The sequence below is a fragment of the Pediculus humanus genome, genomic scaffold (genome assembly GCF_000006295.1).
Source record: "Pediculus humanus corporis 1103172108280 genomic scaffold, whole genome shotgun sequence".
Lineage (NCBI taxonomy): Eukaryota > Metazoa > Arthropoda > Insecta > Psocodea > Pediculidae > Pediculus > Pediculus humanus.
This window is the reverse complement of record NW_002987849.1, coordinates 107259-121644: the sequence shown is the minus strand read 5'-3', so window position 1 is coordinate 121644 and position 14386 is coordinate 107259. Positions and strand designations below refer to the sequence as shown.

General features: G+C 27.7%; 1 protein-coding gene across 1 annotated transcript; it reads right to left on the bottom strand.

Moving 5' to 3' along the window:
- Phum_PHUM510570 (calcium/calmodulin-dependent protein kinase kinase, putative) lies at positions 1-6649 on the bottom strand (the record flags this gene model as incomplete). The annotated part of the gene is made up of 9 exons (XM_002431026.1): positions 1-153; positions 234-401; positions 500-715; positions 795-988; positions 1221-1331; positions 2075-2288; positions 2392-2445; positions 5819-5991; positions 6247-6649. 9 exons carry the CDS (start codon positions 6647-6649, stop codon positions 1-3), a joined length of 1686 nt encoding a protein of 561 aa, XP_002431071.1.
- Positions 6650-14386: the final 7737 nt, after the last annotated feature.

The following is a 14386-nucleotide window of genomic DNA, read 5'->3' as shown; positions in this document are numbered from 1 at the left end:
TCAGCTTTTTTCCGATGAATGATTTTCTGTCGTCGAGGGCAAGGTGACATCTCCAGATTTTTTTGTACTTTGATAATCGTACGTATCGGGCGCAGATAAACTTCTCCCGGAACTACCGAATTTTTCATTTCTTTCGGCCCGAAGAAAAGGATTCTGGAAGATAAAAAAAGAAAAATTTCCACAGACTGGAACGAAAGGATCGTATTAAGGACAAACATGGAACACAAACAAACCTGAAACGAATGTTTTTTGAGCATCGCTTTAACCAAAATAATCGTTTTCAACTTTGGTACCGACGTGACGACTTTCATCATATCCTCTTCGGTAACTTCAATGAGAGAACAATTTTCTTCTTCGGATGGAAGTGGAAATTTACCGTGTGACGTCACCCATGGATGTTCCTTTTTTTTAAAGAAATAATAATGATGAAAACAATAATCGGTGATAAAAAAAAAAAAAAAAAATCCGGAACGTTTTTTAAAAAAAATTATTTATTTACTTTAATTTGTGAAAGGTTGAGCCTTTGCGAAGGATCCTTGTGTAACATTTTTCTTATAAGATCTTTAAGGTCGTCACTTATTTCGGGTTTCGAAGGAAATTGTACGGGTTCATTTTGAATTTTAGAATACAACGCGATTATGTTACTATCATTGAAAGGAATGTTACCGTAAACCAAAGTGTAAATGGTGATTCCCATGGACCATATATCGGATGCCTGTTGGGAAGAAAAAAAGAAAAATATTTTCGATTGAAATAATCTGATTGATGAATGAAATTTTATCTCTCTCTCTTACTTTTCCGCTAAACATTGTGTTGCTCAAAGCTTCCGGAGCTAAAAATGCTGGAGTTCCAGCCGTGTTGCTCAAAAACGCATCGTTTCCATCGAATTCATTACACACACCAAAATCGGCAATTTTAATTTGACCGTTATTGCTAAGCAGAAGATTCGACGGTTTGATATCTCTGTGAATGATGCGTTGGTAATGCACTGGAAACGAGAAGAAAAAAATTTAAATTAAATTACATCAAGAAACGCTTTAAATTTCATTTTTAATACGACTTGTTTTAAATTAACCTGGAAAAGGAAATGATGATGAAACGAAATGAAATTTATTTAATCTAAATTAGTTTTTGCTGGAGAAAAAAATTTACGCGTTTGCTGTGTCAAAAGAAAGAAAAAAAAAAAAAAAGGAGCGTTTTATTTATTTCGTGTTACTTACGATATTCAATGCCCAAAATGATGTCTCTGAAATAACCCCAAGCTTCTTTTTCGGTTAAAGGTTCATCTGTTGGAATGTGTAAAACTTCTCCTTTTTCAACTAATTCAAAAACTGAAAATTAAAATAAATATATATATATGTAATTTTTCAAAAAGGAAAATGGAATTATTGGGAGGCAGTGAAAAACGATGAAAATCTTGTCGTGGAAAGAAAAGCTGAAGGTTTGCCCATGGAAATGGATCAAAAGTGCACATTTGGGAATAAGACGCCTTTCGATGTGGAAATTTTCGGACGATTTAAGAAACACGCACTTCAATGGTTAGGATGCCTTTTGTGGTTCCCCACAAGAAACCCTCCCCCTCCCCGCCGTGGTGGAATAATGACGAATAGTTTTGAAAGAATAATGTTTAATGCTTCGTAGAAATTCAGAAAGAACGTTTAAAAAGGAAGATTTGTAGCAATTAATAAAGATTCGTGATCCTTTGGCGTACCTTTTCACGAGGGAAAGAATCAAACGCAACAAAACGTGACAAAATATTCGTTCGTTCGTTCATTCTCCCTTAGGGCGGTTTTTCCAAGAGGGAGGGGAGGGGGGAAAACTCAGAAAATTCTTCTTTTGGGATAAATTAAATCCTTTCTTGATTTCTTCGAAGGGCATTGCAAATACTATGAACCCCATTTCTCGATTCACAAAATCCGATAAATTCAATTTTGAAATTTTTAAATTTCTCTGCTCAGGTCTCAGTTGGCGGTTTCCCCGACTCCCTTTTCCCAATTTTAAGTATGTAGTAAAAGAGTCCCTTTTCCCGAAACAAATGAATAGATTTAAGAAGGGAAAACATTAAAAAATTTACCCAAATATAAATTATCCTCGACGGGATCATCTAAAACTTCGATTAATTTAACCACGTTAGGATGATCTAATTTTTTCAATATGGCGATTTCTCTGTAAACTTTTTCCAATGGTGAATTTCTAAATGGTTTATTAGGATTTTTCCTATTCGGTATCGTCCTTCCGAAAACTCCAGCTTTTTTCAATAGTTTTTTCTTCGAAAGTACTTTCATGGCCTAAATGACAAGAAAAAAAACAAAACAAAAATTAACGCGTTTTCTTATTACCCTCCATTTTTTTTTTCCCCCATCATTTATTTTATTACAATATTTAACTTACGTAATGCGTGCTGTCTTCTTCGTTATACGCGAGTTTTACAAGCCCGTAAGAACCCTGTAATAATAATAATAATATAAATGACAACGTGATTCCGTTATTAAAAAAAAAATAGATGACAGATGAAAAAGAGAAAGAGAGATAGAGATAGAGAGAGAGAGAGAAAAGCCATAAATTAATAAAAATAAAATGAAACAAAACAACAGACGAACACACACAAAAAAAAATTATTTTTATTATTTTTTTCGTATTTTTCTCTCTTCCATTTTTTTTTTTTTTTTTTTTATTACTTTGTTTTGACCTAAAACTGAAAGAATAATAATAATAATAATAATAAAATAACAACAACCAAAGCCAACAGGAAAAAGTTTGACCTACAAAAAAAAAAAATTTTCTTTTTTTTTTCGGTTTATTGATTTTCTCTGAACCTTTTGACAGTTTCAAATGAATGCAGCTCGGGAAAATTTAAATATTATATTTAACGCGGAATATAAATAAATTTTTGTTATTAAATAATTCCCCGGTCGATTTGTTTTTTTTTTTTTTTAAATAAATAAATAATTAAATAAATTAATTGATAAAAAGGTTTTTTTTTACCAAGCGAGTCATTAATTGATTTAATTAATGTAAATAAAAAAAAAAATTTTTTTATTTATTATTAATTTCGTAATAAACGTAAAAATTCGCAAATGATTATTATTATTATTATTATTTATAATTATTCCGATTGTTGTTATTATTATTATTATTATCGGTGCATTCTCTCTCTCTCTTTTCAATTAGAATTTCTATTTCGTTAATTAATAATCCCTTTTAATTATTTGTACGAGAGAGTTTAAGAATTCGAATTCGAAAAAATTTTTCTCAAAAGCGGGGATTCCCCACGATCGAGACGTCATTAAAATTTTTTGTTTTTATTTTTATGCACTCGAATCGTAAAAAAAAAAAAAAACGGTATCGGAAAAATATGAATGAATAAATTATTGAATGATTGAATGAATGAATGAATGAATGAAAATAACAATGAGCCGCGAGTTTATAATAATAATAATAATAATTTTTGTTTACGTTCGGAAAAATTCCCCAAAGCTCGGACCGTAAAAAAAAAAAATTCTGTTTTTAATTTTAAAAAAAAATAAAAAAAGTGTAAAAAAATTCATTTCTCATTCAAAAGAAGAGCAGAAATGGGCAGGAAAAAAAGGGAAAGACGAGGGGAAGGGAGGGAAAGGGGAGAGGTTAAAAAAAGAAAATGACGTAGGAGAAAATTTTTTTTAAATGAAAAAAAGTTAAAAATGATTGATTAGTTGAAGAAAAAAAGGAAAAAAGATATTTTAACGTTTTAATTATTATTCAAATTTAATTTATTATTATTATTATTTCCTCCCCTGTCTGGAATTTCTCCAGCAAGCAAATATTTTTTTATGAGTAATTTAATTTTTTGTAACAAGAAAAAAATCGTTTATTATCCATGGGTTTTATTTCAAGGAAAAACTAGAACTTTTCTCAAATGAAAAAAACAAAAAAAAGGGAAGGGAACCTGTTGCGAAAATACGCGGGGGAGGGAGGGGGGAGTCGTTAATGGAATTCAAAAAAAATTTTTTAACGTTCGAACGTTTTGCTCTCGTCTTTAAAAAAAAAAAAACGGAAATCGCGTTCGGTTTCGTTAAAAATCATCCGAATGTTTAACTTACGGAGAGGAAAATTCCCTTTTCCTTCTGACTTTGGATTGTTAACGAATGTAGAAGGGAGGGAGGGATGAAAATCGTCAGGTTAAAGGTCATGAAAAAATTAGGATCTCTTGTCGATCGTGCAAAAAAAAAAAAAAAAAATTTTTTTTCTTTTCCTTTGTGTATTTCCCATCCTCGAATTTTGTTTTCGTCGTAAAAAAAAAAAAAAAATGGAAGTCGATTGAATAAAATTTTATTTAACTGGAGTCGAAGGTCGAACGAATAAAGTTTACAAAAAAACTTTTTATCGATAATAAAAAATAATAATAATAATGATAACGATAATAAAATTGTCGATTGAAAAAAAAAAAGAAAAAAAAACGTGTCGGGATTTTAAATTCCAGTAACGGAAAACTCATCATCATTGTTATCATCATTATCGTTATTACGTTTCCGTCGTAATCGATGAAAAATTGATTTTTATTGTTTTTGGAAAACGATTTTCCTTCGATAGAACCAACAAAAAAAGAAAATTTTCTGTTTACACAAATTCCAATTTTTTTTTTTTTTTACTTAGAAAATAATTTTCCAGAATTTTAAAAAATTTTGGAAAATTTTATTATAAAAAAAGAAAACGTACGGAAATCTTTAAAAAAAAAATCAAAGTGTGTTCTTTTATTATGGAAAAGAAAACGAACTCGATTTTAGCTAAAAAAAAAAAAAAAAACACGGCAGACGACATTTTTTTTTTATTCTAAACTTGACAGCGACCGCATTGCAGGTTTGCGATTTCATTCCAAACAAACAAAAAAAAAAATTTAAAAATGGCGATTAAATTTTTTTTTTTTTTTTTTTTTTCTTTTCAATTTAAAATTTTTAATTAGTTTTCAATTGAATCGTCGAGATTGAAAAAATAAAAAACACAAACAGGATTTTATTTTAAAAAAATCTCACAACAAACCCGCAAACTTTTTTATTTTTTCTCCATAATAATAAAAAAATTTATCAACTCGTTTATAATGAGTTGTTTTCATTCGTTTTCTCCAGCAAAAAAAAAAAATGCGATTATTCGCGTGACGTTTTTATTTTTCCAAAAAAAAAGTTTAAAAAGAAAAGATTTTTTTAAATGATAAAAATACGGAAAATAAATAAAAGAAAAAAAATTTAAAAGAACGATCGGGAAATCTGGAAAAAACGAAAAATACGATTTATTATTATTATTATTTTTTCTATTTTCTATTTCCGGAATGAATATCAATGAATTTTATCGTAACGAAAAAAAGAAAGACACGATTTAAAATTTTTTTTTTGGTGGGGAGGGGAGGGGAGAAGAAGAATACGAAGAGAGAGAGAGAGAGAGAGAACGAAAAAAGGTTCCAGAATAAAACAGCAAGGCCCTGGAGAAAAAATTTTTTTGTAAAAATAAATTCATTAAATTTTTTTTTTTTTTTTTGTACAAAAACCAACGAGATAACGAAAAAATTTGTCGAATTTTTTTTTTTTTAATTAAAAACGTTTATGGAGAGTAAAAAAAAAACGAATTCATCCTCCCCCCTCCTCCTCTTCATTCTTCAGCCGAAAAATTTTTCTTGTCAACAGCATCACACTGGTCCATTCATCCATTCACCAACCTTTTCAATACATTCATAAATTTTTGATGCGTTTATCGGAAAATTTCGTGAGAAATAAAATTATAAGTTAACTAGTGATATTTATGTTTATCTTATGGAAGAAAGGGTCAACTAACGTTTCGATTTACTCACCTCTCCTATTGAATCCAAAAGACGATACTGATTGAGATGAAGGTGATGACCAGTCTTTTCTATGCTTATCCTTCTGCTTTCTTTAAAAAATCGACTTCTAGATGATCTTGGAGAAGACACCGGAGATACGAACGGACTTATACTTTTCGATTGACTTATACCGATTTTTATTTCTTTTGAAGTATTATCACCGCCATTTTTATCACTACTACTACTACTACTATTATTTTTATCATCCGTTTCCGTTATTTTTTCCAAATTTTTACAACTGTTATTATTGTTATGATTGTTGTGACCGTCGGTACCGTTGTTGTTGTGGTGGTTTCCGATGGCGTTACTACCACTGCTACCACCATCACCACCACCGCCGCTACCTCCGTTATTATTATTATTAAATGGATTTTTCGTATCGGATTTATTATTCGAACTGAATATTTTTGTATCGGTACAAAGAGCAAACGGATTGTTTGAATTTGATTCGCTAACTAAAAACGGATTCGAATTGTTGAGAAACGGATTGCAATTGTTTGAACCGCCACCGCCACCATCACCACCTCCACCGCCATCGTCGCTTCTTCCTTCTCCAGGTAAAACATTCGTGAACGGATTTGAATTGATTAAATCACCGCCACAACCGCCGACGTCGGTTTTTTTACCCGTTTCAATATTATTGCTAAATAATTTATTCATTTTAAAAATTTTGTTACATTCGTCAAATTTTATATTATTCACACGAGATATCACAGATTTTTTATCGGTATTTTTCACCGGTGATTTATCCAGTAAATTTGTATTTCCGGTTTCGGTAAAACCTAATTTTTCATATGTCATTTTTAAAACTTTTCCTATTCGATTAAATTATCGCGACTATTATTATTATTATTATTATTATTTATTTTAAATTTTTCTTTGAATATATCGCGACTTTTCTTTTTGTTTTCTTCTTTCTCTTTTATTTATTTATTTATTTATTTTTACACTTATTCGTAAGAAAATTTTCTTTTTCTCCCACCGTCGATATTAGTTTTCCTTTTTCTCTTTTCTCTTTTGTCTTTTTTTAAAGAAAAGTTTTCTAAACTTTTGATTTTGAACATAATCGGCTGGAAAAACAAAAAAAAAAAAAAAATCTTTTTCTTTTCTTTTCTTCTTCCTACACTTTTTGCCCTGGAACAAAAAAAGTAAAAATATTTTAAAGATCATATGAAATTTGATAATTTTATTATTATTATTATTATTATTATTATTATTATTATTATTATTTTTCTTCGTGAGAAAAAAGGAAAAACTGGATAAAAAAGAAATCAAAGACTAAGAAAAAAAAAAAAATTTTTTTTTTGATTTAACAACGGCGTTTTTCAAAAAAATGAGGGGATTTGAATTTAATTTAACTAATAGAAAAATGGCGGCAACCGGATAAAGTTATAAAAGTCATCAAAGTGATATTTACGAAATGCATTTAATTTACTTAAAACGCACGGGGGGGAGGGAAACCGTTAAAAACCGTTAAAAAAAAGGAAAATTATAAAATTTATTTCCCGCCTTATCGATGATAGAAAAAAAAAAAAAAAAAAAGCAGACAAAACGTTGATCATGCAACCGCAAAATTTTTTTAGTATAGAAAAAAAATCCACAAACGAACAAACAAACAAACAAACAACCTTACGTATTTTTTCCATCTCTCTCTCTCTCTCTTTCTCTCTACGTATTTTTCCTTTACTTTCATTTTTTTTTCCCCCGAATTTTATTACCTTTTTTATTATTTTCTCTTCTTCCACGTGTGTGTGTGTACGTGTGATTAATTAAGATTTCATTTTACACGTAATAATGATGATGATGATGATGGTTTTTTTTTTTGTGTGTGGGGGGCGTCACTCACTCGTTCTTTCTCCTCGTAATTTAATTAAATTTTTAATTAAATTTAATTTACACGTAATGATAACGACCGAAAATAAAAAAAAAATTTTCATGCGCGTTCGTTGTATTAATAATAATAATAATAATAATGATTAGCGTTACTTTTTTTTTTTTTAAATTTATTATTATTATTATTATTTTCATTCATTTATTCGCTTATTTTTTCGTTTTGTTTACATCTGATTATAATAATAATAATTATATTGCGTAAATATTAAATTATTCTTCTGCAATTTACGTTCCGACGATAATAATAATAATAAACCGTATAATAATAATAATAATAATAATAATAATAATCGAAACCGTATATAATTTGTAAGAAAATGAATTTGTTAAGAAAACTCCGTCAAGTTTTCAAAAAAAAAAAAAATTTCCACTCGCGAAATTGTTTTTCTTTTTTTTTTTGTTGGTATTCGAAGCCGTAGGTTTGTTGCCGATACCGTACCTGAATCGTTTGGAAAAAAAAAATCGATAAAAAACATTAATTCAACCTTTCGACAAGAATCTTTAATTTAAGTCGAACACGTTTGAAAAATAAGACGAAGAAGGAAAAAAAAGAAAAAAATAAAAAAAAGAAAAAAGGAAAAAAAAGAAAAAAGGAAAAAAGGAAAAAAAAGAAAAAGGAAAAAACTTTTCATTTCAGGAAACGTAAAACGCATTTTTTCCAAAAATAATAATAATAATAATAATAATAATAATAATAATAATAATAATAAAAAGAAAGGAAGGAAGGAAGAAAAAAAAAAATTGCGTAATGTTAAATGAAACGCAGACGTGATTTTATCGTCGTAGTCGTCGTCGTCGTCGTCGTATTTTAAATTATTACGCGCCTTTTTTTTTTTTTTTATAATTATCGTCTGCTATTGTCTTGACCTTTTGATTTTTGACTTGAATTTATGTATACGGAAAAAATAAAAAAATAAAAAAAAATAATAAAGAAGAAGAAAATTATACGATTCATATTTTTAAAAAGGTCAAGTGTGAACTTTAAGATCTCAAACCGTAATAACAACGACGATGATAATAATAATAATGATAATAATAATAATAATAATGATAATAATAATAATAATAATAATAATAATAATAATAATAATAATAATAATAATAATAATAACGATAATGATAATTTTTAAACGATAAAAAAAAATAAAAGGAAATAAACAGAACAAAATAGAAAACCGAAATGATGTTTTGTGGTTTAATCGATTCAATGTCAAGTTTTTCGATATTTCACTCCGAAAAATTTTTATTTTATTTTTTTTGTTAAATTTGAGGATGCGCGAGTGGGGAGGGGTTAGGAGAGGGAGTAGGGGAAAAATGGAGGGGGAAAAAACACGAACAACCACTTACTTTTTAAAACTCTTAAGGGAAAAATGAAAAAAAAAGAAAAGAAAATTGTTCACGCATAAATAAATTTTTCATATTTTCGACACGAGGAATTGCGAAAAAACAAAAAATTCGTGGCACGTGAAAATAATTTTTTTAAAAAATCAAAACAAACATTTTAAAAATTAAGCGTTCGTTTGTTAGTTTGTTTGTTCGTTTGTTCGTTCGTTCTCTCGTTCGTTCCTTCTCTCTCCTACGTTTGTTAGTTCATCGAAACGTAAATAATTACGATAAGAAGATAAATTTTTTTTTTTTTATAAAGTAATAAAAACATACGAGTGAAAATGTAAATAATATTAATAATAATAATAATAATAACGAAAGGTAAAAGGTAAAAAAAAAAAAATTATAAACAAACAAACAAACAAAACGAAATAAAATAAAAATGGCGAGATTTGTTCGTTCATTCTATTTTCTTCGTTCATAAATAATTCATAAATTTTTTTTTTTTTTTTTTTTTTAGAAAAGCAAATAAAATAAATAAATAAATAAATAATTTTGTTTGTTCGGGTTTTTTAAAAATAAATAAATTAGAATTAAATAAAATATATATGTGTATACGTTCGCGGGGATGACACGAACGGAACGACGACGATTAAACCGTGGAAAAACGATTCGCGTTTCCGTTTTTTTTCGAATTTAAAAAAAAAAATTAAATTTTTCAATATAAACGAAATCAATAAATAACGACGGTGATGATGATGATGATAATAATAATAATAAAGATGATTATGATGATGATGATGATGAAGGAAACGAGAGAACGGCGTCGTTTCGTATCGTCTTTTGTATTGGAATATCGAATAACGTGAAAATTCTTTTTTTTTTTTTTTCTCGGCGTTTTCGATATTTTGAAAGAAATAATAAACAAACAAACAAACAGACAAAACGGTTGTTGTCGTCGTGACAAATTTTGAATGATTACAAACAATGAGAGATGATTCTACGTCGTTGTTGGCAACAAAACATGAAACACCTGCGTAATAATAAAACCTGTTTTTTTTTTTTTTTTAATGATGTTATTATTATTATTCCTTTTTGAAATTACGTTTAAATAATATTGTTATTTATAAAGGTTTGACCTTTTTTTTTTTTATTACACGCAGCAGTGACGTATTAAGGTTTAAAAAATTCAAATCAAAAAAAAAAAAAAATGGAAAAGGAAAGGAAAGAAGAAGAACTTTGAACTTGATTCGCGCGTTTAAAACGTGTTCGATTCGTGTTCGTTATGTGATATATTATTATCATCATCATCATCCTTCCTTCGTCGTCGTTGTTTTTCTTATTGAAAATCGCGATGATAATAATAATAAATAAAGTTTTTATCGAAAAATGCGTTCGCAGTGACAAATAAAATAAATAAATTTCCCGCCAAAATTTAATAAAAAAGAGAAAAATTAAATGATGTTTATGTTGTTCGTTCGTTCGTAAATGATAACAATACGCGGATTCGCGTTATTAATAAATAAAAAAACGCACGCACGAACGCACGCACACACGCACGTACACACGCGCGTAAACTTACCTTTAAGATATAAAAATAAAAATAAAAAATTTTTTATTTACTAACAAAAAAAACTCTTGGAAAAAAAAAATGAAACGAAACGAAACGAGAAAACGTTGTTTTTACGTTAAACGACTTTTTTGAATGAATCTCATCGCGCAACTGGCAAAAAAATAATAATAATATATATATATATAAATATAAAAAAAAAAACAAACGCGAACAAACAAACAAACAAACAAGGTCCGACGAATACATGCGGGAATGAATAGGAGGAAGTCACGTACGTTATCACTCTACGTTTTGCGGAAGTTTTTCTCTTTTTTTTTTTATTTATTTATTTATTTTGTTTGGTTGTTCGTTTTGATGATTTGTTTGGTTGTTTGTCGTTTGTTGATTTGTTTGTATGTTTGTTTATTATTCTGGAATTTATATTTTAAAAAAAAAAAATTTTCGCGAATTATTTCCGCGCGGTTATTATATTGTCGTCGTTTTGATCGAAAATTACAGAAAATTTTTTTTTATTTTTTTATTTTTTCCCATTCTTTTCTCCCCATTTTTCTAAAAGATTTTTCCACTTTTTTCTCGGGGGGATAGCGGGAAGGGGGGAGGATGAGGAGTAAAAAGCTCAAACCAAAAAAAAATTTTTTTTTTAATTTTATATAAAATTACGTAATAAATAAAGTTTTCCGTTGCGTAACGATTAATTTTTTTTTTTCTTTTTAAATAGAGGTTTTTTAACTTTTTGTTTGTTTGTTTGTTTTCGTTTGTTTATATATTTTTGTTTCTTTTTTTTTTTTTTAAAAAAGAAAAATTTTATTGAATTAAAAATTTTGCGAGATTTTTTTTTTGTAAAAAAAAATTTCTGTTGCGTAGAAATTTTTTTTTTTCCTTTTCATTCATTCATTCATTCATTCATTCTTTTGTTTTAAATTTTTTTATTCTTGCTTTTCATCCCTTCTTCCTACTTTTTTTCTTTCTTTCTTTCTTCTTTCTCGTATCAACAACAACAAAGCATTTGAATTTTTTTTTTAATTTTTGCGTTTTTTATTTTTTATTTAAAAAAAAAAAATGCGTTTCCGTATTTTTTATTTATTTTTATATAAACATTATTTTCCCTTATTTTTATTATTATTATTTTAATTTTGAAATAATAATAATAATAATAACGAAAACAGAGAAATCGAGTTGAAAAAAAAAATGTTGAAAATTTAACTTATATATATATATATAAGTCAGGTTTTTTATTGGAAACCGAAAGGAAAGCTCAAGGAAAAACCTTGGAAAATTTTTAAAATTATACGGAAAAAAAATTTTTTTTCTCCCCCTCTCCCTCGCCTTTTTCTTTTAATCACGTGATAGGTACTTTTGTTTTTTTTTTTTCGTTTTTAAGCGAATGAAATTAAATTTAAAAATAATAAAATAATAATAATAAAATTTTCGTGTTTTCGTTTCCAGGATGGATCCCCCCAAAAAAAAAAAAAAAAAAAAAAAAACAAAAAATTTGGGGGAAGAAAAACGAATCCGAGGAGGAAAAAAAACTTGGCAATAAATTAATGTCGAAAAATGGAGAAAAAAAAAATGATTAATAATAATAATAATTAAAATGGTGGGGATGAGATTGACGAGGAAATCGTGGAAAATAACGATCGCATCGTGAGGTGAAATGAAAAACGTCTGGAAAAGACGGTGAAGGATATGAAACTTGACCGATTATATAAAAAAAGAAAAATCTCCTGAAACAAGGTAATTAATTATATTTAATTTTTTTTTTATTCCATCTCCAATATTTTTTGCCTTAACATGTTTCGACCACAACGAAACCCGTTACTCTAACAATCATCATCATCATTATTATTATTATCGATTATTAAATAATAAAAATAAATGTGAAAACGCCGTAATAACAACATGGATGAAGGTCATTGATATCGTTAAATTCTATTTTTATACGCATGTAAAAAAAAAAACGTACCGGGTATTCGAACAAGGTTACAAATTAAATAAAAAATCGGTTTCATTATACGAAGAAAAAACTCTTAAAAAGAAAGAAAGAGTTAGATTGAGGAAAAGAAAGAGTGAGAGAGAGAGAAAAACAGTCGACCGCAATAGAGACGACATTGAATATATATTTCTTTTTAATTGTGTCGTAACTTCCGCGAATTAAAAAAACATTTTTAAATTTTTAATACTTGTGATAACTGCGATGATAATAAATTATTAAAGTTATGACGTCATATCAAATTTAATCCCCCTCAACCCCCCGCCCGCAATTTTTCAAACCCCACGATTTTTACGGTTTTCATTTTTTTTTTTTTTTTTTTAAATTTTCCCTTTCGATTCGTTTATTAGTGCAAAAATCAGGTTTTTTATGACGTCACAAAATCCGTTAAATTGCCCGAAAGTTTGATTTTTAATTATTTATTCGCGAGTTCGTTGATTGAACCGCAAAACAACAACAACAACAACCAAAATTTTTATTTGTAGGGGGCGACGGTATAAAAGTTTTTAAAAATTTTCCTTTTTTTTTTTTTCCTTAACGACTGGAGAGGAGAGGGGGAGGGGAAAGGGCAAATAGGAAATCCGAGTAACGAGTCAATTAAATTCCAAATTGTTCTTTTTTTTTTAAGAGTTTTTTCCAAAAAAAAAAAAAATCGGTTTGACGTGGAAAAACAAACAAACAAACAAATAAAATAAAACAAATAAATCGAACAAAAGGTTTTTTCTTTCTGTTTGTTATTCAAGTTTTCACGCGTGCGCAAATAAAACTTTTTAAAAAAAAAAATTTTTTTTAAATAAATAATCGACTTTTTTAAATTTTCTCCGATTTGGAAAAGTCGATGGATTTTATAAAAAAAAAAAAACAAATTCAAATAATAATAATGTTAAAAAGGGTTAGAATAAGAAGAAAAAGCAGAAGAAAAAAAATTTTTTGTTTTTTCTTTTTCGAATAAATATTTGGTTTAAAAAGAAAACAATAACAACAACAACAACAACAACAACAAACACGTTTCGTTATTTTTTATTTTTTACTGGAAATAAACTGGAGAGAAAAATATTTATTTGCTACGAGTTTAAAAAAAAAAAAAATTCCGAATTACTTTTATTAAAGTCATTTTTTTCTAAAATAGAGAGAAAGAGAGAGAGAGAGAGTGAGAGAAAGTGAGAGAGAGAAAGAGAAAGAGAAAGTAAGAGAGAGAGAGAGAGAAAGAGAAAGAGAAAGTAAGAGAGAGAGAGAGAGAAGGGAGGGGAAATCTTACACCAAATCATAAAATTTAAAAATCTTTGATTCGTTAACATCTCCAAAATAATAACAATAATGATAATGATGATGACGATAATAAACGTTTTTTCAATATACGATGCATTTAAAACCGTTAAGGTAATAATAATAATAATAATAATAATAATAATAAAATTAACGTCGTTCTAAATTTAATTAAAAAATTTTTTACAGCCGTGTATCTTTTTTTTTTTTTTAAACTTTTTCACAATGTTTTGAAATTTTATTAAGTGATTAAAATCGGAATTCGAAAAAGAAAATGGGTCTCAAGTTCGAAAAAAAAAAGAAAAGTTTTCCTCATTTTTCTGCTCGTAATCGTCACTTTTCGATTATCGAAAGAAATCGAATTCGACGATTCGACGATTTTAAATCAAATTAAAATTATAGAATCTCACGATAAAAAAAAGATTTTTTTTTTTTTTTGTTAAGTAATATGCATCGTTTAACAAAAATTAAGCGGCGCGGGGAGGGGGAG